The 24319-nt window shown below is 41.5% G+C and overlaps 1 protein-coding gene across 1 annotated transcript in view; it reads right to left on the reverse strand.

Annotated features, from left to right (window-relative positions):
• Positions 1 to 24015, reverse strand: part of LOC129361096 (nebulin-like) — a 64179-nt gene extending 40164 nt beyond the window's left edge. The window contains 61 exon segments of the mRNA XM_055031755.1: positions 143 to 247; positions 337 to 540; positions 624 to 935; positions 1070 to 1177; positions 1270 to 1374; positions 1497 to 1700; positions 1814 to 2125; positions 2211 to 2318; positions 2450 to 2554; positions 2668 to 2871; positions 2948 to 3181; positions 3183 to 3260; positions 3383 to 3490; positions 3601 to 3705; positions 4064 to 4267; positions 4361 to 4672; positions 4766 to 4873; positions 4971 to 5075; positions 5171 to 5377; positions 5459 to 5770; positions 5870 to 5977; positions 6072 to 6176; positions 6295 to 6501; positions 6620 to 6931; positions 7024 to 7131; positions 7222 to 7326; positions 7428 to 7634; positions 7725 to 8036; positions 8131 to 8238; positions 8376 to 8480; positions 8568 to 8774; positions 8875 to 9186; positions 9273 to 9380; positions 9469 to 9573; positions 9672 to 9878; positions 9981 to 10292; positions 10398 to 10505; positions 11466 to 11570; positions 11667 to 11765; positions 11869 to 11976; positions 12078 to 12275; positions 12372 to 12485; positions 12586 to 12693; positions 12772 to 12876; positions 14018 to 14116; positions 14208 to 14312; positions 14387 to 14494; positions 14576 to 14677; positions 14959 to 15075; positions 16190 to 16297; positions 16381 to 16485; positions 17167 to 17271; positions 17897 to 18001; positions 18102 to 18206; positions 18295 to 18399; positions 18484 to 18591; positions 18699 to 18806; positions 20266 to 20316; positions 22823 to 22908; positions 23155 to 23203; positions 23927 to 24015. Coding sequence (XP_054887730.1) covers positions 143 to 247; positions 337 to 540; positions 624 to 935; positions 1070 to 1177; positions 1270 to 1374; positions 1497 to 1700; positions 1814 to 2125; positions 2211 to 2318; positions 2450 to 2554; positions 2668 to 2871; positions 2948 to 3181; positions 3183 to 3260; positions 3383 to 3490; positions 3601 to 3705; positions 4064 to 4267; positions 4361 to 4672; positions 4766 to 4873; positions 4971 to 5075; positions 5171 to 5377; positions 5459 to 5770; positions 5870 to 5977; positions 6072 to 6176; positions 6295 to 6501; positions 6620 to 6931; positions 7024 to 7131; positions 7222 to 7326; positions 7428 to 7634; positions 7725 to 8036; positions 8131 to 8238; positions 8376 to 8480; positions 8568 to 8774; positions 8875 to 9186; positions 9273 to 9380; positions 9469 to 9573; positions 9672 to 9878; positions 9981 to 10292; positions 10398 to 10505; positions 11466 to 11570; positions 11667 to 11765; positions 11869 to 11976; positions 12078 to 12275; positions 12372 to 12485; positions 12586 to 12693; positions 12772 to 12876; positions 14018 to 14116; positions 14208 to 14312; positions 14387 to 14494; positions 14576 to 14677; positions 14959 to 15075; positions 16190 to 16297; positions 16381 to 16485; positions 17167 to 17271; positions 17897 to 18001; positions 18102 to 18206; positions 18295 to 18399; positions 18484 to 18591; positions 18699 to 18806; positions 20266 to 20316; positions 22823 to 22888 — 8910 coding nt within the window. The 5' untranslated portion in view covers positions 22889 to 22908; positions 23155 to 23203; positions 23927 to 24015.
• Between the last annotated feature and the right edge of the window lie 304 nt (positions 24016 to 24319).

The following is a 24319-nucleotide window of genomic DNA, read 5'->3' on the forward strand; positions in this document are numbered from 1 at the left end:
ACTGAATTAGACGATTAGAAATTATGGCACAGATATAATTGATTATCAAAGCAGCAAGAAAGAAACAGTTTTGCAAATATTTATAGAATTCAATGTAAGATCTGCAGTTTTTTTTATTATTTGTAAAAGAGATTATACTAACCTTGCTCATGTTGATGGCATTTTGTTGAGAGAGCACAATCTCAGGAGTGTCAGGCTTGATGTGCAGCTTGGTCTTTTCATTCTCCCATGCCTCAGTGTAGAGGCGCTAGCAACATAGCACACAACATTACCATCTTTGTGAGCAACAGTGAGGCCATAAATGGCCATACAAATCCACATGAAGGTCAGGTTTACCTTGTTCATTGTCATTGCGTTACTCTTTGCCAGCACAATGTTCATGGCATCGATGGGACTGGTGAATTTTACAGTGCTGGGGTGCTGACGGTACTTCCTGTCACTCAAAACCTCTGCAGCTTTCTTGGCTTTCTCCACATCCAGCGAACCAATGGGGACCCAGCCCAGACCCTGGAGCCACTTCAGGTCGGCTTTGTAGACGGCCTGGAAAGCACAGCAGGCAGAGTTTGCAGAGTTTGCGAAACCAAACAAGATACATGAACAAGAAAATTACAAGTACCACATACGTCACTCTGCAGGTCGTATGCAAGTCTGGCCTGCACCACGTCATTGGAGTCTGGAAGACAAGTCCACTGGTGCAGGCGAGTCCTGTAGTTGAAGTCGTTGACCTGGATCTGGCATTTCTTGGCCAGTTCTAGATTCAGCATGTCCACAGGCAGGTTGAACTTGGTCTTGGACTTGTTGAAGTCCTTCTTGTACAGAGCATCACTGGCGATCTTGGCTGAGTTCAGAGCCAGCATGAGCAGAGGGTCGTCCTGGACGCAGCGGGCACCGATGTGGTGACCGACCTGCTTCCTGTATCCGGTTTTGTACTTGTACTAGACAAAAGAGACATAGCGTCATAGTTACCAATCAAACCCAGTAACCGGGGTAAAGCAGTATAATCTTTAACAAGAAGTTTTGATTTTAAAAAAATGATCTACTTTCCAAATATTTGTCATTTATAACTTACATCGCTGGCAATGTCTCTGGATGCTTTGGCTGCAAGAATGGAAATGGCGTCACCACGCAGGTCATAGCCTTTCTTTTTGGAATCTTCATTTGCCTGTTTGTATTTTTTCTGTGAACATATCCAGAAAAGGAAGATGATGTTTTTACAACGTAAACGTAAAGCTAGAACTTGTTCACACCGTCTATTTAGTTTGAACATACCACACTATAGATGACATTGTTTGCTTTGGCCAAAAGAACGTCCATAGCATCAGGCATGACATGGATCTTTGTCTTTTCATTCTCCCAGGCTTCGATGTAAGCTTTCTGTGATCACAGAAACCGACAATCATGAGAGATCAACAAACAAGTGAATTTTGCATAACACGGAAGCATTTTCAGGTGATTTGTTTTCATCAACAGCTGAAGAGAATAGTTTTGTTTCTTACCTTGTTCATAACTTGAGCATTGGCTTTTGCTAGTGCCAGGGGCATATCCTCAGTAGTGCTCTTGAATCTGAATGTGCTTGGGTGTTGACGATAGCTCCTTTCACTTAGAATCTCATTAGCTTTCTTCGCCTTCTCAACATCCAGGGAACCTATTGGCACCCATCCAATACCCTGCATCAATCTTAGATCCTCTTTATACACAGCCTGAACAAAAAACAAACAAACGGAAATCAGCTATTGAGCAGTCACTCTTATAATAAACAGGCATGAATTTAAAGAAAACATTTTTCCACTACAGAAGAAATAGAGACTCTTACATCACTCTGAAGGTCGTATGCATGCCTGGCCTGCACCACGTCGTTAGAGTCTGGAAGACAAGTCCACTGGTGCAGGCGAGTCCTGTAGTTGAAGTCGTTGACCTGGACCTGGCATTTCTTGGCCAGCTCAAGGGTCAGCATGTCCACAGGCAGGTTGAACTTGGTCTTGGACTTGTTGAAGTCCTTCTTGTACAGAGCGTCGCTGGCAATCTTGGCCGAGTTCAGAGCCAGCATGAGCAGAGGGTCGTCCTGGACACAGCGGGCACCGATGTGGTGACCGACCTGCTTCCTGTATCCAGTCTTGTACTTGTACTGGTGGAAAGTGGAAGAAAACAATTACCAACATAGAAGATGACGCATTCGGAGCAGTATATCGTGAATAATTATGGCAGCTTACATCACTGGCAATGTCCCTGGTTGTCTTGGCTGCAATGATGGATATGGCATCGGCACGCAAATTGTAGCCCTTCTTCTTAGCATCTTCATTAGCTTGTTTGTAATTTTTCTAAAAATAGTCCAAACATATTTAATTGAAATTAATTCTACCAACATTTATTAATCAAATTTGTATACATTTTAAATAAGAGCCATTTGACCACTGGATTGAAGTTCATTCAGTAATTGAATCATACTAACCAAGCTGTAATAATAACTGTTTGCTTTAGCAAGAAGGACGTCCATGGCATCTGGCATGATGTGGATCTTTGTCTTCTCATTGTCCCAGGCTTCACTGTATGCTTTCTGCAGGTTTGAGGAAATATGAGAGGGGAAGTTATATTGCAATAACAGAGAACAGACACTTTGATGAAATGATGACCTGTTTGTCTTGTCTCAAAAACTTGGTGACAACTCACCTTGTTCATGATCTGAGCATTAGCCTTAGCCAGTGCCATTGGCATGTCTTCAGTAGTGCACTTGAATTTGAAGTTGCTCGGGTGCTGGCGATATTTCTTTTCACTCAGGATCTGAGCAGCAACTTTAGCCTTCTCAACATCCAGTGAACCTATTGGCACCCAGCCGACACCCTGCAACATCCTCAAATCCTCCTTGTAGACGGCCTGGACAATAAAAAGAAGCAGTGTTTAAATATTTCACTTCGTCTGTCTATGTAAATTAAGTAGAAGTAGTACTCACATCACTCTGTAGGTCATATGCATGCCTGGCCTGCACCACGTCGTTGGAGTCGGGCAGGCAGGTCCACTGGTGCAGGCGAGTCCTGTAGTTGAAGTCGTTGACCTGGATCTGGCATTTCTTGGCCAGTTCTAGATTCAGCATGTCCACAGGCAGGTTGAACTTGGTCTTGGACTTGTTGAAGTCCTTCTTGTACAGAGCGTCGCTGGCGATCTTGGGCCGAGTCAGAGCTAGCATTGAGCAGAGGGTCGTCCTGGACGCTGCGGGCACCGATGTGGTGACCGACCTGCTTACGGTATCCGGTTTTGTACTTGTACTGCAATTGGAGAACAAAACATTGCAGATTGGAAAAAAAAAGTCTAATATTGAGAGGCTTGTGGAATGTCGTTCCAACCGGTATCAACAAGGTTGCAATGAATGATAATTAAATGATCTTACATCGCTTGCAATATCCCTGGAGGCTTTTGCAGCAATAATGGAGATGGCATCATTTCGGAGGTCATAGCCCTTCTTCTTTGCCTCTTCGTTTGCCTGCTTGTATGATTTCTGCATAAAAAAGTAACAAAGATATCTTTAGGTTTTTTTTTTTTAAATATAAAAAGCAAGTACTTCAAAATATAGAGCATAATGTTCTTATTGCATATAAGAAAATTCACCTCGCTGTAGATGACTTTGTTTGCTTTGGCCAGAAGAATGTCCATGGCATCAGGCATGACATGGTTGGTGGTCTTGTCTTTGTCCCAGGCTTCAGTATAAGCTTTCTGTAAAGTTTTTAGATTTATTGAAAACGAACAAAAGCTGCATTTCGAAAAAGAACTGACTTCATACTTAGGTTAAAAAGCTGCAGAATAGCACTGTAGTTTAGCTCAGGCTAACTGAGCTAACCTCAATTCAGTTGTTGCTCACGCAAAAGTAAAATAAATAAATAAAAAACTCTTTTATTTGACGAGACTTGAAATAATCCGTCAAGACATTTGCTTTTTCGCAGATGACACATGCATTATTTTAAGTTGAAGAAATTGTCTTCTGAGGGAGATGAAGTCATTACACTGATCACATTAAAATGCATCTCCCCTATGGTGGTTCAAAATAGTGCAGGCAAAATATGTTACTTCATACCTTGTTAATGTTCTGAGCATTAGCCTTAGCCAGCATCATTGGCATGTCTTCAGTAGTGCACTTGAATTTGAAGTTGCTCGGGTGCTGGCGATATTTCTTTTCACTCAGGATCTGAGCAGCAACTTTAGCCTTCTCAACATCCAGTGAACCTATTGGCACCCAGCCGACACCCTGCAACATCCTCAAATCCTCCTTGTAGACATTCTGTGAAGGAAAAAAAAAAGTTATGTTACAGTGCAGTGTCATCAGTTGTGTCAAAAGAAAAAAAGAAAAGAAAATTTAAGTATTCATACTCACATCGCTCTGTATGTCATATGCATGCCTGGCCTGGACCACATCGTTTGCATCTGGCAGGCAAGTCCAGTTGTGCAGACGTGTGATATAATTGGCATGGTTGACCTGAATCTGGTTCTTCTTGGCCAGCTCAAAGGCCAGCATGTCCACAGGCAGGTTGAACTTGGTCTTGGACTTGTTGAAGTCCTTCTTGTACAGAGCGTCGCTGGCGATCTTGGCCGAGTTCAGAGCCAGCATGAGCAGAGGGTCGTCCTGGATGCAGCGGGCACCGATGTGGTGACCGACCTGCTTACGGTATCCAGTCTTGTACTTGTACTGCGTCGGGAACAGATGGAGATTCTCGTTTTAGTTTCTACACTCTAGTGGCGGAACAACACAAGACGTAAACATCAAAACACAAACACTTACATCACTTGCAATAACAGTGGAGGCTTTGGCAGCCTGGATCGCAATGGCATCAGCACGAAGGTTGTAGCCCTTCTTCTTGGCCAGCTCGTTGTCCAGTTTGTACAGTTTCTGCAAACCGAGAATGAACAATTGTATTTTTGGTCAGATTGCATCCATTGCTTATAACAAAAAATAGGATAAGAAGTGTATTAAATTAGGTTCATACCTCACTGTAGTTTTTCTTGTTCTCCCTGGCAAGAACAACATCCATTGCATCCGGCATGATATGGATGGTAGTTTTGTCTTTATCCCAAGCGCTTGTGTAGGATTTCTAAAACGGGGGGGAGAAATTCATTTTAGAAAAATGAATTTGCTGTCATAGAAATTTGTAAGATTGTTGAATTTATGGAAAGTTTTACAAAATACCTTATCTATGATTTGGTTGTTGGCAGTGGCCAGAACCAGGTCCATAGAGTGCATGTCTTTAGTGAATTTAAAGTTGCTGGGATGCTTCCTGTATTGCTTTTCACTGAAAACCTGCCCCGCTGTTTTGGCTTTCTCAACATCAAGTGACCCGATAGGAACCCATCCTATTCCCTTAAAGTAGCTCTCATACTCCTTCTTGTACTCATTCTAGAGTTAAACAAACACAGAAGAATCAGTTTTACAACCAGAACATAAAACACAACTGATTATGAATAACTTTCTACGTACATCACTGGCAATAAACTGCATGTTGCGAGCGAGCTCCAGGCCCATGGCGTCGGGAAGGAGAGCGTTGGTGTGCTGGATCTGTCTGTACCCGATCAAAGTCTGAGCAGCAGAGGCCTGCTTGGCCTGAACCACACTCCACATGTCCACAGGAGTGTGGTACTTCAGCTTGGCCTTGTTGTAGTCCTGCTTGTAAAGCTTGTCACTCTGTATCTTTGCCACTTGCATGTAGTGAACCAGGAGCGGATCGTCCTGGAGGTTGCGCAAGCCAACATGGTGACCTTTGGCCTTCTCGTAGGCCAACTTGTACTTGTACTGTGATGGTGAAAACACACTTTTTTATTCACACTGCTCCCACAGAGGTATATACATATATGCATTTTGGTGTTATAGAGGAATATTTTGATAGCTTACATTACTGGCAATGGTGGTACCAGACTTGGCAGCCAATATGGCAATGGCATCAGGTTTGAGGTTGTAGCCTTTATTTGCCATCTCCACCACTCCGGCTTTGTACAATTTCTGTAAATATACAATTCAACGTGTAGAGAAACAATGTGTTCAGGTAAAATACATAAAAAATGCGTTGTTATTGTCAAATAGTGAGTTCCCCTACATTGCTCATGTTGAGGGCGTTAGCCTTTGCCAGGACAATTTCTGGAGAATCTGGCATGACATGAATTTTCAGTTTGTCTTTTTCCCATGCTTCAGTGTATGCTTTCTGCAAACAAAGACATAAAAAACACTCAGAAATAATCGTTATTGAGAAAAGTTTGATACAAATATTTTTTTTCTGGCTTGGACGTCAAAGTAGAGGTAAAAAAAAAAAGAAGTGACACCTTATTCATGATCTGGTTGTTGGCCGTAGCCAGAGCCACGTCCATGGAATCCATTAATTTCTTAAACTTGAAGTTGGACGGATGCTGTCTGTACTTCTTCTCGCTTAGGATCTCGCCGCCAACTTTGGCCGTTTCCACTGAAAGTGAACCGATGGGGACCCATCCGATACCTCTAAAGTAGTTGTTCCATTCAGCCTTGTAGTTCCACTGCAAACAGACACAACTTGTCAAGAAACAGGGGCTTAAATCCTATTTCTTATGCTATTTTCTTCAATAAACACATTTAAAACCAAATAGGGTAAGCATGTTTGGATTGAAAACTCACATCGCTTGAATTGAAGTTCATGTTGCGAGCGAGCTCCAGGCCCATGGCGTCGGGAAGGAGAGCGTTGGTGTGCTGGATCTGTCTGTACCCGATCAAAGTCTGAGCAGCAGAGGCCTGCTTGGCCTGAACCACACTCCACATGTCCACAGGAGTGTGGTACTTCAGCTTGGCCTTGTTGTAGTCCTGCTTGTAAAGCTTGTCACTCTGTATCTTTGCCACTTGCATGTAGTGAACCAGGAGCGGATCGTCCTGGAGGCTGCGGAAGCCAACATGGTGACCTTTGGCCTTCTCGTAGGCCAACTTGTACTTGTACTGTAAGATTGGATAGAGATTTGTTCATAACATATAAACATTTCTAGAAAACCAAATTTCTGAGTTGGTTCACTGGTTTGTGTCCATCTTACATTGCTGGCAATAGTGGTACCAGACTTGGCAGCCACAATTGGAATTGCATCAGCTTTGAGATTGTAACCCTTATTGGCCATCTCCACAACGCCGGCTTTGTACAGTTTCTAGAGAAAAAGACATTAACATAAAGTTGTTCACAAAAAGCAATCGCTCTTCTAGCACATAATGATTTGTTGTGTAAATGAACGACTTACATTGCTCATTGTCTGAGCGTTTGCCTTGGCCAGGACAATTTCAGGAGAATCTGGCATGACGTGGATGGTCAATTTGTCTTTATCCCAAGCAGAGGTGTACGCTTTCTGAAGATTAAAAAAAAAGTAAAAAACACAGTAATAAATGAAACATCGTGGAAAAAGCTCACCGTTCACACTTTGCCGCACAAATTTTAGCTACGCTGTACCTTGTTCATGATTTGATTGTTGGCAGTAGCCAGGGCCAAGTCCATGGAGTCCATCAGCTTGCTGAATTTAAAGTTAGACGGATGCTGCCTATACTTCCTGTCGCTCTGGATCTCACCCCCAACTTTAGCAGTTTCAACCCCAAGGGACCCAATCGGTACCCATCCGATGCCTCTGATGAATTCGTTCCATTCAGATTTGTAATTAACCTAAAAACAGCAAAACAACTCACACCACTCATCTGTTGTGAAATTTAAAATTGTACATCTCACAAAAAAAGGGAAAAAAACGATACTAACATCACTGGACAGGACATTCATATGTCTGCACAGCTGCAATTGCATGTTGTCGGGCAGAAGCAGGTGGCTGTGAGGAATCTTTCTGTATCCAGTCATGGTCTGGACGGCAGAGGCCTGCTTGGCTTGGACCACACTCAGCATGTCCACCGGGGTGTGGTACTTCAGCTTGGCCTTGTGGTAGTCCTTCTTGTAGTTCTTCTCGCTCTGCATCCTAGCAACCTCCATGTAGTGAACCAGGAGGGGGTCATCCTGGATGCTGCGGAAGCCAACATGGTGGCCTCTGGCCTTCTCGTACTCTTTCTTGTACTGGACCTAAAAAAAATGAAGAATGCAAAGTGTTGTGAATGCATTTTAATAGAACCCGATTGTTGTTGTCATATGATGTCTTACTACAGAAAATACGCACATTGCTGGCAATATGTCTGCCATGCTTGGCATGGAGGATGGGAATAGCATCAGGCTTCATGTCGTATCCCTTGGCAATATCTTGCACCCATTGTTGCTTGTAGAGACTCTGTGGAAATCAACAGTTACCATAATGAATGGATGGATGAATGAATTATTTTTTTATTTTCCAATTAGGAAAAAAAATAAAACAAATCCCTTTTCAACAGGACGTAGGAACCCTTAAATAAAATCTTTTGCTCTAACCTCGCTGACGGTTTGGGCGTTGAATTTAGCCTGGAGGAACTCTGGGCTGTCAGCTGGCAGGTGGTAGGTGTGCATGAATTTTTCACCAGATGCTTTGTATGCAATCTACATGGAGAAAAAATTCTATATTTTGTCAAAAGAAAAAAACATTATTTTGTTCATGAACTGGAATGATCAACAAATGGTTCCCACTTTGTCCATTTGCTTCGAGTTGGCCAAAGCTAGAGACATGTTCATGTCATCGGTCTTGCTGGTGTGCTTGAAGGAGCTGGGATGCTGGCGGTAACCTCTGTCATCCAGTGCAGCTTTGGCTGCCTTGGCTTTCTCAACATCCAAAGAACCGATTGGTACCCAGCCGATACCTCTGAAGTAGTTGTTGTATTCTGATTTATAGACATTCTGTGGATTAAAAAACAATAAGAAAAGAAATAAAAACATAGCACATAGCAGAATAATATGTGACATTTAATGCTATAATCCCTGTATGATGAAAACATACATCACTCTGGATCTCCATCATGTTGCGGCACAGCTGCAGGTGCATGTTGTCAGGCAGCAGGAGGAAGCTGTGTGGGACTTTCCTGTATCCAGTCATGGTCTGGACGGTAGAGGCCTGCTTGGCTTGGACCACGCTCAGCATGTCCACCGGGGTGTGGTACTTCAGCTTGGCCTTGTGGTAGTCCTTCTTGTAGTTCTTCTCGCTCTGCATCTTTGCCACTTGCATGTAATGCACCAGCAGAGGGTCGTCCTGGAGGCTGCGGAAGCCAACATGGTGGCCTCTGGCCTTCTCGTAAGCCAGCTTATATTTGTACTGCAGAAAAGCACAGTGTTTATTTGTAACATCTCCCTAACACTGAACGCCTCAGCAGTGAAACTTGAGCACAATGAGAAACTTACATTACTGGCAATGTCTCTTGAAGATTTGGCAGCTAAAACGGGAATAGCATCTTCCTTCACGTGATGTCCCTTGAGGATATCTTGACGATGTGCGTAAGTGTAATAGTTCTACACAAAAGCACAACTCAGAACATTACAGACATAGCAACACTTTCATTTCTGTGCGTTGTGCTGATTGAAAAGTGGTGACACTGACCTGGCTGATGTTAACAGCATTGCACCTGGCTTGCATCAGTTCAGGGGTATCAGCTGGGAGATGGTAAGTGTGCATGAACTTCTCTCCACTGGCTTTATAATCTTTCTGCATTGTCGTGAATGAAAAGTTTGGTTTACGCTCATCTTCCAAAAACAAAAGGAGTCACATAGTAAAACAAAGAGTTACAATTTCCCGCTCCTCACCACATTCATGATCTTGGCATTTGCTTTGGCCAGCTCCATGTTCATGGAGTCTGTAACACTGGTGAATTTGATTGTGGAAGGGTGCTGCCTGTACTTTTTCTCATCTAAAGCCATTGCTGCCGCCTTTGCCTTCTCTACATCCAGCGAACCAATAGGAACCCAGCCAATTCCTTTCACCGAAGTCTCATAATCCATTTTATAGTAGTTCTGCCAAATATGACAAAGCAGAGAATTGTCAGAGTGGTAAAGAGTACCATTTTATTAGAAGCTGTACTGCAAATACTCCCAAAAGAAACAACTGGAACTTACATCACTGACGTTATAGTTCATGGTGCGAGCGAGCTGAAGATTCATTGCATCAGGCAGAAGGAAGTAATTGTGGTGGTGCTGCTTGTAGCCGGCAAATGTCTGCACGGCTGAGGCGTGCTTAGCATGGACCAGGCTCAGCATGTCCACTGGAGTGTGGTACTTCAGCTTGGCCTTGTTGTAGTCCTGCTTGTAAAGCTTGTCACTCTGTATCTTTGCCACTTGCATGTAGTGAACCAGGAGCGGATCGTCCTGGAGGCTGCGGAAGCCAACATGGTGGCCTCTGGCCTTCTCGTAGGCCTTTTTGTACTGGACCTGGGTGTACAAGCATAAGCTGGATTGTGGGAAGTTGTGTGATGTAGCACAAAAAGTCAGCCCATTAAGTGAAGGGTGTATGAAATCCCACTTTAGAAGACTTACGTTGCTGACAGCGTGTCTGGCTGCTTTAGCAGCAACAACCGGGATCGCATCGGGCTTCAGGTCATAACCTTTGGCGATCAGCGCTTCCCAGTCATACTTGTAGTAATTCTGAAATGATAACATTCAAAGTAATAATGACAAAAGCAATTATACACTGTTACACAAATAAATAATTGTTTTTTTTTTTGAGTTGTGTATTAGGATACATGTATTTTAACTCTACTGGCTACCCAAACTATGACAAACACTGCTCTGGATGGTGAAGCTGAACTAAAAGACAACAAGATAAGATGATAGACAACAAAAATATGTATATTTTTCACATGTGTTAAAACTCTCACTATGAGCGTACATAACCTTGATTGACAGCGCTAAGACCTTCCACATGACTCTGATTGGTTGTTTCTGACCAGGAGTTGTGTATTTCTGCAAATGGCAGTAGGACCACAGGCAGGAGGGTGACTAGCTTAATTTTTTATATTTTTTTTATAGATTATCTGTCATGACAATTTTAACAAATATGTAAAACTTTTTAAATAAAAGTTAATAAAAGATACTACTACAGCTATAACAAAGATTTAGCACAAGAAAATAGAAAAATTGTCCATATGATTTATATATGTCAGACAATATCTCAAAGGAATGTGATTGATTTTACAATATACTCTGAAACTTATTCCATGGGTAATGTTTACAGCTCAGTCTGAAAAAGATTAACAATTAAATATTTGGTTACTTAATTTTAATTTTAAAGCCTTTAAAGTACAAGAGTTTTGTATGCAGCCTGGATAGTGGAGCAGTTCTTGACTCTGTTGCCTTGCAGCAAAAAGGTCTTGAGTTTAAATCTCACTGCATGGCGTTTGCATGTTCTCTGCTGAGTATGTGTCAATTCTTTGCGGCTTCCTTCCACAAGTTTTTGGACTGTGGGAGGAGAGTATAGCTTTTGGAAACGTCTGGCACCGTGTGCCTTCACACAATGACCGCTGGAGAAAGGCTTCACCTCCCCCAGCAGCCCTACTGTGCCAAGCCAGTATAGACATGTATAGATGGATGGATGTATTGCGCCACCTTGCTGATGTTGTAGGCATTACACTTGGCTTGGAGGAACTCTGGAGCATCAGGAGGCAAAGAGTACTTTTGATGGATTTCCTCAAGACCTCTCTTGTAGAACAGCTGTGTGGATAAAAGGCCATAGGATCACACATTAACATAAAGAAATATACTGAAAAGAGACAAAATATTTCAGAGTTTTCTGGGCGGTGGACTCACATCACTCCTCTGAAGCTGGTTGACTTTTGCCTGCAGCATTATGGGATGGTCGTCTATAGATGTGAATGGAATCGTGTCTGGGGCCTGTCTGTACTTTCTCTGAAAGGAGAAAAGGAGGTGTAGAATAAAGAAACTAAATCTAATTAAATCTAAAGATATCAGATTTGATTGTTTTAGCAGGAACAATGCTTCTCACACGTACCTCGTTGAGAATCTCAGCAGCTTTCTTTGCCTTTTCTACATCCAAGGAGCCGTATGGGATCCATGGGGTTCCTCTGACATAGTTGTTGTACTCAGCTTTATACTCATTCTTTGATCAAAAATAATCATAAAGATGTCAGTAGAAAGAAATATCTTCACTTTGGAACATAAACAAAATATGAACCATCTTGCAAACTCTTGTCTGCTTACATCACTCTGGATGATGTTGGCCTTCTTGGCCAGGTCCAGCAGCACGCTGTCGTACGGCAGGAAGTAGTTGGGGTTGATCTTCCTGTAGCCCGACATGCTGGCGATTGTCTGAGACTTCTTGGCCAGGGTGACTGATATCATATCAAGTGGTGTATGGTACTTGGTCTTGATTTTTTCATAGTTCTTCTTATATTCCCGCTGCGGATAAATCAGTGAGATTTGGTTTGAGTATTTGTTTTCCATTCCTCACCAATAATAAACTCTATTTTTGTTGATTTGACCCTATCGACTCACGTCGCTTTGGATTTTGGCAACATGAACGGAGTGCAAGATCTTGGGGTCGTCATTAATGCTGAGGGCTCCAACCATGTGTCCCCGGTTCTTTTCGTACTCCTTTTTGTACTTAACCTGCAGGGATAAAGCAGAAGGTCGGCAATAAAATGCCAATTAAAGAAAAAAAAAATAACCAAAAACAACAAAGCAGACATTTATGAGGGCAGGCACTTACGTCGCTGGCAATGTTCGTGTGAGCCCGGGCAGCTAGGATTGGGATGGCGTCACCCTTGATTTCAAACTTCTTTGCTTTGGTTTTCTCCCAGTCGTACTTGTAGCAGCTCTGCAACGACATGAATCCAAACACTCAATCGGTTTAAAAAGTGATTTGACTTTAGAGATCGACTTGAATTTTACTCACTTCGCTCAGGTTGTAGGCGTTAACTCTGGACTGGATGAAGAACGGGTAGTCCGGGGGCAGGCTGTACTTGAACTTTGTTTTCTCAAACTTTTCCTTGTAGTTCAACTGCGAGAGAAAAAGCATTCAATTAAAACCCTCTGTTCTGCTTCGACAAAGTGTGGTACGGTTTCCTGTCAGCAGGGGGTAGCAGTACGCTGACTATGGCTTCTCCGACTTTTTCCTCCTTGCCAAGGCCCTATCCAATAGCAGATTTTACTCTGGGCCAAGTGAATGCTTGTTTCTATTTATACGGCAGAGAAGTGGCTCTCCAGTTTCCATGGAAGCCATAGAAAGACATCTGGGCGACACGGATGATTGGACACAGTTAACGGCGATCCGCTTCGATCTGAGGCCCCAGCAGATGACTTGAAATCATTTGGTCATTAGTTCAACAGTAAGTAAATGTTTTTAAACTACCTTGCAGGTACATCTCAGACAATTAGAATATCCATCTCGATAAGGCTCAGATTAATTTTACATTTTGAAAATAACCTGTGGACAGCTAATAAACATACCTTTGATTAAAGCCAAATTTCTGTAATTTTTTTCTTTACCTAATGTAGCATTCTAAACATTAATGTCATTTAAATAATGTGTTTCACTTGGTACATTGAGTGACATAAATAGGTGAACTTTCAAATAACATTCAAATTTATTGAGATGCTTTTGAAGAGATCACAACACTGTGTGGGAACCTTTTGTGGCTGAATCAAACAATGATGCAAATATTTGGTTGCAATCTAAAGAAATATGTCTGAAGTAAACAATCACTTTGAATGAAAAAGATAATGGTGGCTGTGGCATCAAGCTGAGGGTTTCTATTGGTGGGTAGATCAAAAGATGGAAATTCTGCAGCTTCACTTCAAGTCAATAACTAGATGGTTAAAACTTGGACTACGCTTCATGGAGGGGGCGATGCTAGAAGCCAACCAGTCAAAATAGGGTCACACATCTGGTTATTAAGGGAAGAAGCTTGTTAATAACCACAAGAACTTTCAACCAAATATTAATCGGGTTGTACGGAAATATTTGAACCTTTATTCATCAATTTTAACCTGTTTTTTAAAAGAGAAAATATATCATGACGGTTCATGATATATGTGGATTTTAAAAAATTACTGAAAATGTTATGTTGTACAAATGCCTCATTAGAAACTGTCTCTGTTTTGATACAAGTTAAGCCGAAATGGTTTCAAATGTCACATACGTCACTTAGCTGCTTGGCGTTGATGCTGGCTTGGACGAGGACTGGGGAATCCACCACTTGTGTAAACTTCACTTTGTCGGGATGTTGCCGGTAAGTTTTCTGGAAACCACCGAAGAAGAAAACGTAGATATAGACGGGAAGGAACGTTAATGAGAGCTTGGATGTTGCTCTACGGGAGAAAACTACTTACGTCACTGCACTGCTGAAGCTTCTTCGTAGCCTCATACTCAGGAGTAACAGTTTGAGGGAAGAAGCATCTCGTTTTTATGTCTTCATATTCCGCTTTATATAATTGCTGGGGGCGGGGGGAATATGCAATTAGAAATTGTTGCTTTGAATGAAACAAAAAAAAAAGTTTCACACACGTACCTCATTTTTAAATTCCTCAACTTTCTGGCAGTGAAGCATGTAGAGGTCTTCATAGCTGCCGATATAATGTCCCTTTACCTCCCGGTCATACTTCTCTTTGTAATGTATCTGAAATATTAAAGAGTAGTGAAATTTGTGTATGAAAGAGAAAAAGAGGAATGTGCGTTTCATAAACCACCAGGTTCTTACATCAGAGAACTTTTTGAGCACTGAGTCCATCTGAAACTTTGGTGTGTCACAGTAGTTGATGCTGAAACCCCTGGATTTCTCATAGCTGGCCTTATATACTTTCTGTTAAAGAAACAAGAAAAAGAAGAGAAAAGCAGCATTAAATACTGAACAAAAAAAACTAAATATATATGTATGAAATGGCAACATAAATAATTAAATGATAAGTTAATGTGATTCAGAAACTGGTGAGAAAATAAACAAGCTGGTTGTTTTGGTAACTAATAAGAGAAAATAACAGCGAATGTCGTAATTTTGCGACATGTTTGCATTTTAAACACCACAGAAAACAAACATTGGTCTATATTTACAACAAACAAATAAAAAAACCAAACAGGACCCACATCACTAAGGATGGTGCCAGCGTATCTAAGCTGTCTCAGGAGCGGGTTCTCTGTAGCGGGGAGTGTATTGTAGTCACACTGGGCTTTTGTCTTTTCAAACTCTTTCTTGTATTGGACCTAAAAGTAGGAGCAGACACATGTGAGATAAAACAGACCAACACGCTAATGAGGGTCACTCAACGCTGCTGATAATGTTGACCAGTAAAACAGCCGCCTGCTGAAAGTAGCTAAGGCACAGAAAAGTTTTAAAAAGCATTTAAAATATCCGCCTTTCCATTCTGTCAGGGTAAAGTTGTTCTAATGAGAAGTGGCAGAGGGATTTGAGTTTTCTCTGGTCGGCATCGAACAGAGCCCTAGGCCCTCCCCCACATGTTGCTCTGCACTGCCGACCGTCTGGATTGGAAGCGAAACACTTTCACCTCGTTTAAAAGAAAGATGAGTTCAGCTCCCTGAAAACATGTTCACAGTCACAGAGTGGAAACCAAAATGGAGCCAATTATCACTGCTTAAAACCTACAGCTCTGTCGCTGTCAAGCAGCCAACTGCAAACCCTACCAGAGCAGATAGCATAACTAATCAGATAAAATCATATTACTGTCTGGATTGGAATATCCAGACACTGCATTAAAAACAGCACAGCAAACAATCTAATACTGTTCTACGAAATCTACTGGGTTTTTTTTCCCTTTTTTTTTGATCAGGTCAATGTCCAAGATTTAAAAAATAACAGAAAATTATGAGATACCATGACTGTAACGATTAAGTAATGTGTTTTATTAGTTACTAACAATAAAGATCAATGCTGCTTTTCTGTTTGAAATAAAATCTAGTTAAATCTGGTTTTAAAATTTGTGTAAATATTCTGTCATAGTGAAGCTACAATATTTTTACCCGGGGCCATTCCTTTAATTACATTTTAATTATCCCCACCTTTCTAAAACAGTGAACACATTTTTTTTGTTTTAATTAGTCTTTTGGCAAAAAATAACTCCGGCTGTTATTTTAGGAAGGCGACGACATGCAGAGAGCTGCTTATTCAGCTCTCAAAAGCTGAAAACAATTCCGGTGTCGGCCCTCTGCCAGGCTGTAACTGCAGCAAATCGGCTTGTGAGAGTTTCTGTGTCAGACTGGACTCGGTTGACTCACGCGGCCCTCCGACAGAGAGCTCAACTCGCTGTCAACTCTTCCGAAAATGACAGAAAATCAACCGGACGCCCTCCTCCGAGCTTACCTCACTAGCAGCAATGCGAGCCTTCTTGCATGCGTCGTACACAGGTGTGTCTGTTTGCATGAAGTAGATTTGGTCTTTGATATTCTCAAACTCTTGAGTGTATTTTCTCTGGAAAATGAGGTCACACAACAATGAGATACAGGGGAACAAAAGCACACACACAGGATAATAATATTCATCACAGCACTCACGTCGCTGAGATTATCCATTGCCATCCTGGCGATGGCGATGTCAAAGTAAGGCGTCTCACACCACTGACCCCTAACGTTTTTATTGTAGTCTTCCTTGTATTTCAGCTGTTGGAGGGGACAAAGAATGAGAGTTAATGGAGATTGTTGCTCTAGAGTAACAATAATAGATCTACAATGGTGTCACGACCCGTTCATGCGTTTAATAAAAACACAGGCGGAATCAGAAGAATGTCTGACGCTATTGTTAGCCCGTTCCGTCCAGATCAGTGAGGACAGTAACGCTACAGAGCAGGTGGCCGGTTATTCCTGGCAGCAGCTCGGGGTTGGAGGATGTCTGCGGACCGTGTTTCCATAACGGCACATAACTACAGACAATTTTATCAAGTTTTGCAAGTCTTGCGCATGATGCCAAATTGAAAGAAAAATAATAATTTCACCAGTAATTAGCGCTGATTTAGGTAGCAGGTATCAATTAATCTCACACATATCAACGTCGACACAAATAGAGATTTTTTTTCCCACATCGAGAATGGTAAATGTAACTTTTCTTAATGTGTGAACTCATGGTACGTGGTAATAAAACAGTCATTGCATATTGTACAAAAAGCCTTATGCTGTCTCTTTACGTTTGTTATTCATACAATGTAAATATAATATTTCTGTCTGGTATATGCATGCACAGGCACAGCTAAACATGAGATGAAGGAAGGGATTAATTAATCAACACTCCTGCCTTTATTATCATTTCCTTAATCAGAGAACGTGATTGGATGGAGTTCTGCTTACATCACTGCGCTGATGGGCGACTCTCTTGGCCAGTTCCACCTCTGGAGGATCAGGCAAGGACGTGTACTTGGCTTTGCGCTCATCGTGTCCCTTTTTATATTTGATCTGTGGGAGGAAATTCATCAAGAGGGGTTTCATTTAAAGGAATGACTCAAGTTCAGAGTTTTTCAATTTGCAAGTCTGTGGAAACAAAGGAAAATGATACAGAATGATGATTAATTTGAGTCGTGGTGGAAGAAAAATGTGTATTTGTAATCCTTCTCATTTGTAGATAAATACTAAGCAAAAGAAAAAAGAACAATACACATGCTATGTTGATGAAATTTTAAATTTTTGTGTTTGAGGAATTTCGGTACAATAAATTTCATGTTGTAAATGTTTATGTTAAAACATTAAAAACTTCCACTGATATTAGTCAGGAATCTGCATGTAAAATTTCACATCATGTTATATCCATGCTGTGCTCCATTCTAACTTCTTAAAGTTAGAGATATAAAACAGAAACCTATTGTACAGCACTGTGTACATTCACCCAATCATTCTGACGCACAATCCCTCAACAATCAGACACAAGTCGGGGTTCAGTCGCTTCCCCACGGACAATGGCTGGGAACGTTGGGGTAAGACGACGTCAAATTGATATTGTAATTATTTTTGATGTGCAGCTTTTGTATTTTTTTGTACTTAATTTATTCCCTGAGGTTTGATTATTCAACTTAATTCGGCTTACATCACTGAGGACCTCCTGAGCCTTAGCTACCCTGCGCAACTCAGGGCTGTCGCTGTAAGGGTAGTACATGGTCTTCTCCTCGTCCCAGGCTTCTGTGTACAATTTCTGGAAACAAAAAGTCATTTTTTTACATTTCAGAAATAGCAAATCTAAATATATAAACATACAAACAAACTGTTCCTCTTGAATTCCTGGTTGAATTTACCTTGCTATAGTTACCGGCGTTCTTCACAGCCAGAACCAACTCAGGAGCGTCGGGAGGTAGCAGGTACTTGTCCTTCGTCTCATCCCACTTCTGTCTGTACAGAACCTAAAGCAACACTATCAGTGGTCAGTACCAACATCTGATATCCTGCAAATCTGTTTCAAAATGCCGACATGAGGTTGCGGTTGCTCACCTTGCTGATCAGATCTGACACGTGCTTGACGTGGACCACCTCTCTGGCGTCACCGCCGTACAAGCTGGTTGTTCGAGCCTTGTTTCCCTCCATGCGGTACTTCACCTGTCAGCAATATTTACATTTTCTTTTAGAAATCCAAGACAGCAATCTTTTTGTTCCAACAGCAATCCAGTTTTTTTGCGATACCTCGCTCAGCTGCTCCTGGGCCTTCCTGATACGGATCAGTTCAGGGGTGTCGGGGGTGAAAGCGGGAGGCTCCCCTCTGGACAGGTCATAAGCTTGGCGGTATTTATTCTGCCGAGGATACAGGATGAAATTGTCCAGTTTGAAGAACAAAAAAAAAACAAAATACCAATACAAATACATCACAAACAAGTAGGTGAAAGTCATGAGCTCCTTACGTGGCTGTATTGATCCAGCATCTTCTGGCTGTGGGCCAGGTATGGAGTCATAAACTTGGAAGTATCGACCTTGGCCTTCCTTCTGACTTTCCTGGTGGGCAAGCCAGACTGTATACGGAAAGAGCGAAAACACTTATGTTTCCATTTGTTCACCATGCAGGTGGGCACAGGTTTGTTTATGGTCGCAAACAGAGCTGCCAGGAAATGAAAGAGCTCTTTCAAAGCAAATGAAGCAAAAAGGTGGAAATAAACCGATGGGCATGGTGAGGCCAGCATCCTTCCAAGCTAACAAGCTGCCCCAGCTTGTTAGTTCAGCCATTTCCCTATTTACTTACCTTCACTGAAAGAAGAAAAATTCTCACAAAGACTTTCTTTAGAATCAGCTATTTCAACCTGGATGCCAGTTCGCGTTACTTTAATGGATGTGGAAGAGAATCATGCAGGTTGAAGATGTGACGAATGTTAAGACAACACAAAACATTTCTTTAGCCGGTGAGTATGAGCAACGAGAGGCCATAGAGACATCTTTATTTATCCAAAACGCAGTAATTCTCAAAAATAAACTCTCTACTAGTGTCCGTTATGTGTTGTCTGTTAATAGTTTGGCTTAAAATGGAGACAAGAAGCAGGTCGTAATCACAAAAGAATAACAGTTTGATTAAAAATATTCATTTCTATGAGTTTGGAAAAAAAAATCAGATCTTTTTTTTCATATTTGTGAATCTTTTCCTTTCGCTCTTTTCGTCCATCTTTGCCTGCGGCGGCTCAGCAGTGCATTTCAGTGTAAAGTACTCATAATGCACAGCATCATTAGTTCTGTGGGAGTTCCCTATTCTGCTGGCTGTAGTGTGAAGCAAAACGACGTAAGCCGCCCTCTATGTTGTTGGGAAGTGGAGATGTGAGTCCAAGCCTGGTTACTCATATTGTTAGTCGTTAAAACGAAAAGGCCAAAATCAGGTAAGTAGCCATTTTCTGACGTAAACAGATCGACACAAATGTCTGATTCGATTGCTGTTTGTTTGTCTTTCCTGTTTTGTAGAGGAAATCATAACCGGATGCCTCCTGATCAACATTAAAAAGAAGAAAAAAAAAAAAGAAGTCACATTTACGTGAGAAATGCTTCAGTGTAAATCAATTTAAAGGAAGCGGTGGGGATTATGAGCAACTGAGGCAACGTTTGATTTTCTACAGTAAACAACACTAGTGAATGAATGAAGTAAATTTCAAGGCCGGATTTGTAAGCAATTAATGTTTGTGGTTGTGCCAAAGCATTAAACACTGAATTGATTTCTGAGGTTTTACAGGAGATGCCGACAAATTAAAGAGCGTCCTGTGTGTGCACATTTTCTGCATTTATCTAAAAAGTGACCAAAACCCATAAACGATAAAATAAATAAAAAAATAAAAGTAGCATCTAATGATACATGTCGTTTTTACTAGCAGCAAACCCAGCAAGGTTTGAGAAACACATGCTTGACAAAATTTGACCTTGTTTTTCCATTCAGGCATGCAGACAAGCTTCTCCTGCCCTGCTTGAGCTGTTGCACCTTAGGAGGAGGTGTTTTACCTGAGAGGACTGAGTGTGCTGCTCAGAGTACGTCGTTGTTGTTGTTGTAATCTGCTCAACATATTACAAATGAAGGACAAACTTTTGGATTCAAAGGAGCTTCACCGAAACAAATCATGGGAGAAACAGCAGATCGCTTCGTATGGACTGAGGTTGATTTTTCCCACAGCTCTGGTGTTAAAACAGCGACTGCCATGCGTGCTTTTTTTATTGTTGTTTGGTTGTTTTTGTTTTTCGTGAATGCCCTGGAGGATGTTTCTGCAGGGGAATAGCAGATACATCCTGGAAATGCTACAGACGAGTAAGATCCCCCTCACCCCCGGCCCCCCACCGCCACCAGGCTGCAAATAAACTATGATGTCACTGTGACAGCAGTCGAATCCTCTATTAAGCAGACGATTAAATGCGTTAATATTGTCTGTGCCTTTTAAGCTCCACTGCTCCCAGTCTTTGATCCCTGAAATAAATTTAGAAACATCCCAGGAGAATATTTCTATTTCTATTTATTTCGCTCCTTGTTGCCTTTGTTGGCCAGTTGCTACAGCAGCGGCAGCCTGCTTGATCCAAATGACAGGGCAATGAATGTATTTACTTTTCCACACATTTACATGTGAGCTCATACCACAGTTCATTTGAGTGCTTTTAAAACAATGAATAACTCGTTTTCAATGACGTTAGCTTAGCTGCACGAAGTCGGTTTGATGCAACAAATTGTTGCTTTCGATGGTAAATATGGCAACAATAAAACAACTTAAGCTGAAGGCGGAACAAGGCCTTTGAAACTCTGGGAATCTTTTTTTTTCTTTTTGTTTTTAAATGATGATTTTAGTTATCTAGAAACTCCAGAGTGTTTCCTGTTAAAACAATCATCTGTATAAATGATGTTCTTCATCTGAATTTAGGCAAATTGTAAAATATATTAGAAATAAAGAAAATCCTCACACAACTTTCCTCCTCAGACGCCGGCTACGTTCAAGAAAGACATTGTGTTATGAATGTGAAGCACATTTTTGGAGCCTCTTAACCCTAAACTTAGCACAAATTAATATGATTTAACTTACGGATCAAGGTTTTATTTTCCTGTTTTATGACTGCGCTTATGATTTTATCTTCAGCGAAATCCCTCAAATTTACCACAAGTTGGATCGGACAACCAGAGCTGAGAGAAATAACATCTCAATCATTTTAATCAACATTTTATAAGAGGCTTAAATGTCCAAATCTATCAGACAGGGGAGAACCATAGGCATGGATGAACTTAGTGCGTCCATCCCTGCTAAGCAATCTGTCACAACAGTAACGTTAACATGATGAAGACGTGTACAGGAGCATGATTTACAGCTCGGCTCGTTTTCCTGCCCTCGCTCTCTGTCCCTTTACGTCTCCGTCTCTTCGACTTCTAAATCCGTCTAAATGCCACTCAGAGATCTCTGCGCTCCATATTTTTTTCCAGGTCAAAGCAATTTAATGACACTTTTAAGTCGTAAAGAAAATAGAATTTAAAAAACAAACAACAAATGACAGAGAAAACTAAGACATAAATTGAATATTGGTACTTAATATGCCAAAAAAAGAAAGAAAAAAAGAGTTCACGATAACCCAGGCAATTTATTTGAAAAAATACAAATAAAATAAAACGTTACTCTGCAGTTTCTAAATAGCACTATGTTTCTCCCCATTCTGTAGATTAGACAACAGCCGAAACAATGAAACTTTTCTCCACAGTTTAGATGAAAGTACTAGTGAAATCAGAGCGTATTGACTTTGCACCCATCCATGTGTCCCACCTCCCAAGTGATTTGCATCTTTGCAGTGAAAGATGGCAAATCCGTTTGTTGATATGTTATATGGGAGTCAAACGCATGACTGAACGAACACTCAGATGAGTTTTAGCGCGGTCGTTTGGGCTCCCCTATAAGATACCAGCAGTACTGTGAATGTGGAATACAAGGCTAACTGTAACCCCGTTTCCATTGGAAATTCAGGATTAATTGTTAGCCTTCTGCTTTCACTCTTCCATCAACCACTGTCACGGAGACGACAAACAGCACTAAATGATGCACTGATGGATGCACTGAACTGTTTGTAGGTGCATGCCTCATTCACGTAAGCTGGAGAAAGCACACTAATTCACACTTAAACAAGTAATTTGGGGGTGAAAAAAAGAAAAGTACCTTTCCTTATTTACAGATTCAAATACATAAGTATACATGCATTTAAAATCTATGGCTGTTGCTGGTTGTTGCTCATGTGGTGCAACCAAAATATCCACAATTTAATGAGGAACTAAGTTACTTCTTAATGCTCCAAAACTGATGCCTGTTTAAAAAAGAAACTGCATGGCAGCAGGTATAGACACATGATACACGTCTCTACATATTACAGTCTAACTAATCTAAAAGTCTTGGTTGAATCTACAGATCCAGCAAATGATCCTTGTGCTTTAATTAGGTAAAAGGGTGAAAAAGAATTGGCAACACAGAAATCAGTCTTGCATGTCTGTTATTTATTGATTGATTTTTTTTTCTTGCTGAGAATTGAGAAGACATCCACTTACCACCCCCATGATTTCTTCATCTTCCTCATCTCCAAACTCATCATATTCGTCTCCAGTGTCCGCCATGTTGGCAAGTTTTAAAAGCTCTGAACAGAACAGAGACGACACGTTCAGGCATTTAAGGTTTTAACAGAATCAGCCCGTTGTTCTGGAGCATACAACACTCTGCATGTCCCCCATTGACATTAAGAAAAATAACTACAAAAAAATTATTCATGCAAAGCTCTCAAACATCCCTCTCTCAGCTTAGTTTGTGGGGGAAAACAGGAAAAAAAGAAAAATGCTAGCAGTAAATTTCTACAGTATTTCCATAGTAAGGAAGCTTCACTTGCCATTCACAAGGGGCTCAGTCTGATTCCAACTCTGTGATTAGCCACACACCTAAATGAAATGACAAAATGTGTGAAACATCTCAACAATAATGTTTATCAGTGCATACGCATCAGGACAGGAAGGTTCAGAAGCTAACTCCGTGTTTTTGGACCCCCCAGTATGTGAAAAGAGCCCCCCCACCCTGCTGCCCCTTGACATGCCACAACACAGCTGAGGGAACGGTGCCTCCTGGCTGAAGGTCGGCGACAGCTGCCCGACGGTGCTTCTGCTATTTGACATGTAAGCTAATGCCAGAGCCTGATTGGCTGACTGTGTTTAGCAAATGGAGATGCAATGCCTTCTGAGGCTGCAGGTTAAATATAGGGCGGCATATTAACTACCTTTTTTAGCGTCTGATTGCCAGATCTCAAGAATTAACTTAAATCTTATCTGCAAAACAAGGTACCATGTGAACCAAACCAGCGTAGAAGAGGAAAAAAGGAAAAAGAGGCATCAGCTTGGTTTTAAAAGAGGTTAAAGTGGTGAAGGCTGCTGGGATTTGAGGTAAATCCAAAGCTGCCTCTGGCCCAATGTTCCTTCACTTCCTCAAGTTCTTGCTTGTTAGGTTATTCTTCCAAAATGTACGAAAGCGTTCTTGCTTCTTAGTCCATGGTCAATTCCTTTGGGGTTCCAAAGGCCAGTGGGAATATGGAGATGATCCAAGCTGAAGGAAAGCCATGCAGGTGGTATAAAAACCTGGGATTTTGTAGATTTATCCTTTCCTTTGCTTACCAGTTATGTTTAAGTTTATTGGTCTCCCAAAGCCGCCAAAGCCTTCCCAGCCTCCCTCCAGAGAAACGCTGGGCGACAGCACACAGCTGCACTTTCTACCCAGGTTATCATGTGGCTGACGCAGCCAATCAGAGGCCTGACCTCTCAGGTTTCAAAATCTAAATATACCTAAGCGATCATTTCAGAAAGGAGCACCTGTCGAGACGAACGCATCAGTGGTACAGATGACGAGGGAGGCTAAAGGAAGCATGAATTGTCAAGTCTCAAAAACACAATAGGGTCCCAGTGTGAATGTTTTTGGGTCATTTCCACTTTTGTTATTTTCTTTGAACAGTTCAACAAACTTGGGTAAATGAATGTCTCTGAGTAGTGAGGATGAACATCAGGGGCCAG

This window comes from Poeciliopsis prolifica, unplaced genomic scaffold, assembly GCF_027474105.1.
Source record: "Poeciliopsis prolifica strain line A6 unplaced genomic scaffold, Auburn_PproV2 SCAFFOLD007, whole genome shotgun sequence".
NCBI classification, from domain to species: Eukaryota; Metazoa; Chordata; class Actinopteri; order Cyprinodontiformes; family Poeciliidae; genus Poeciliopsis; species Poeciliopsis prolifica.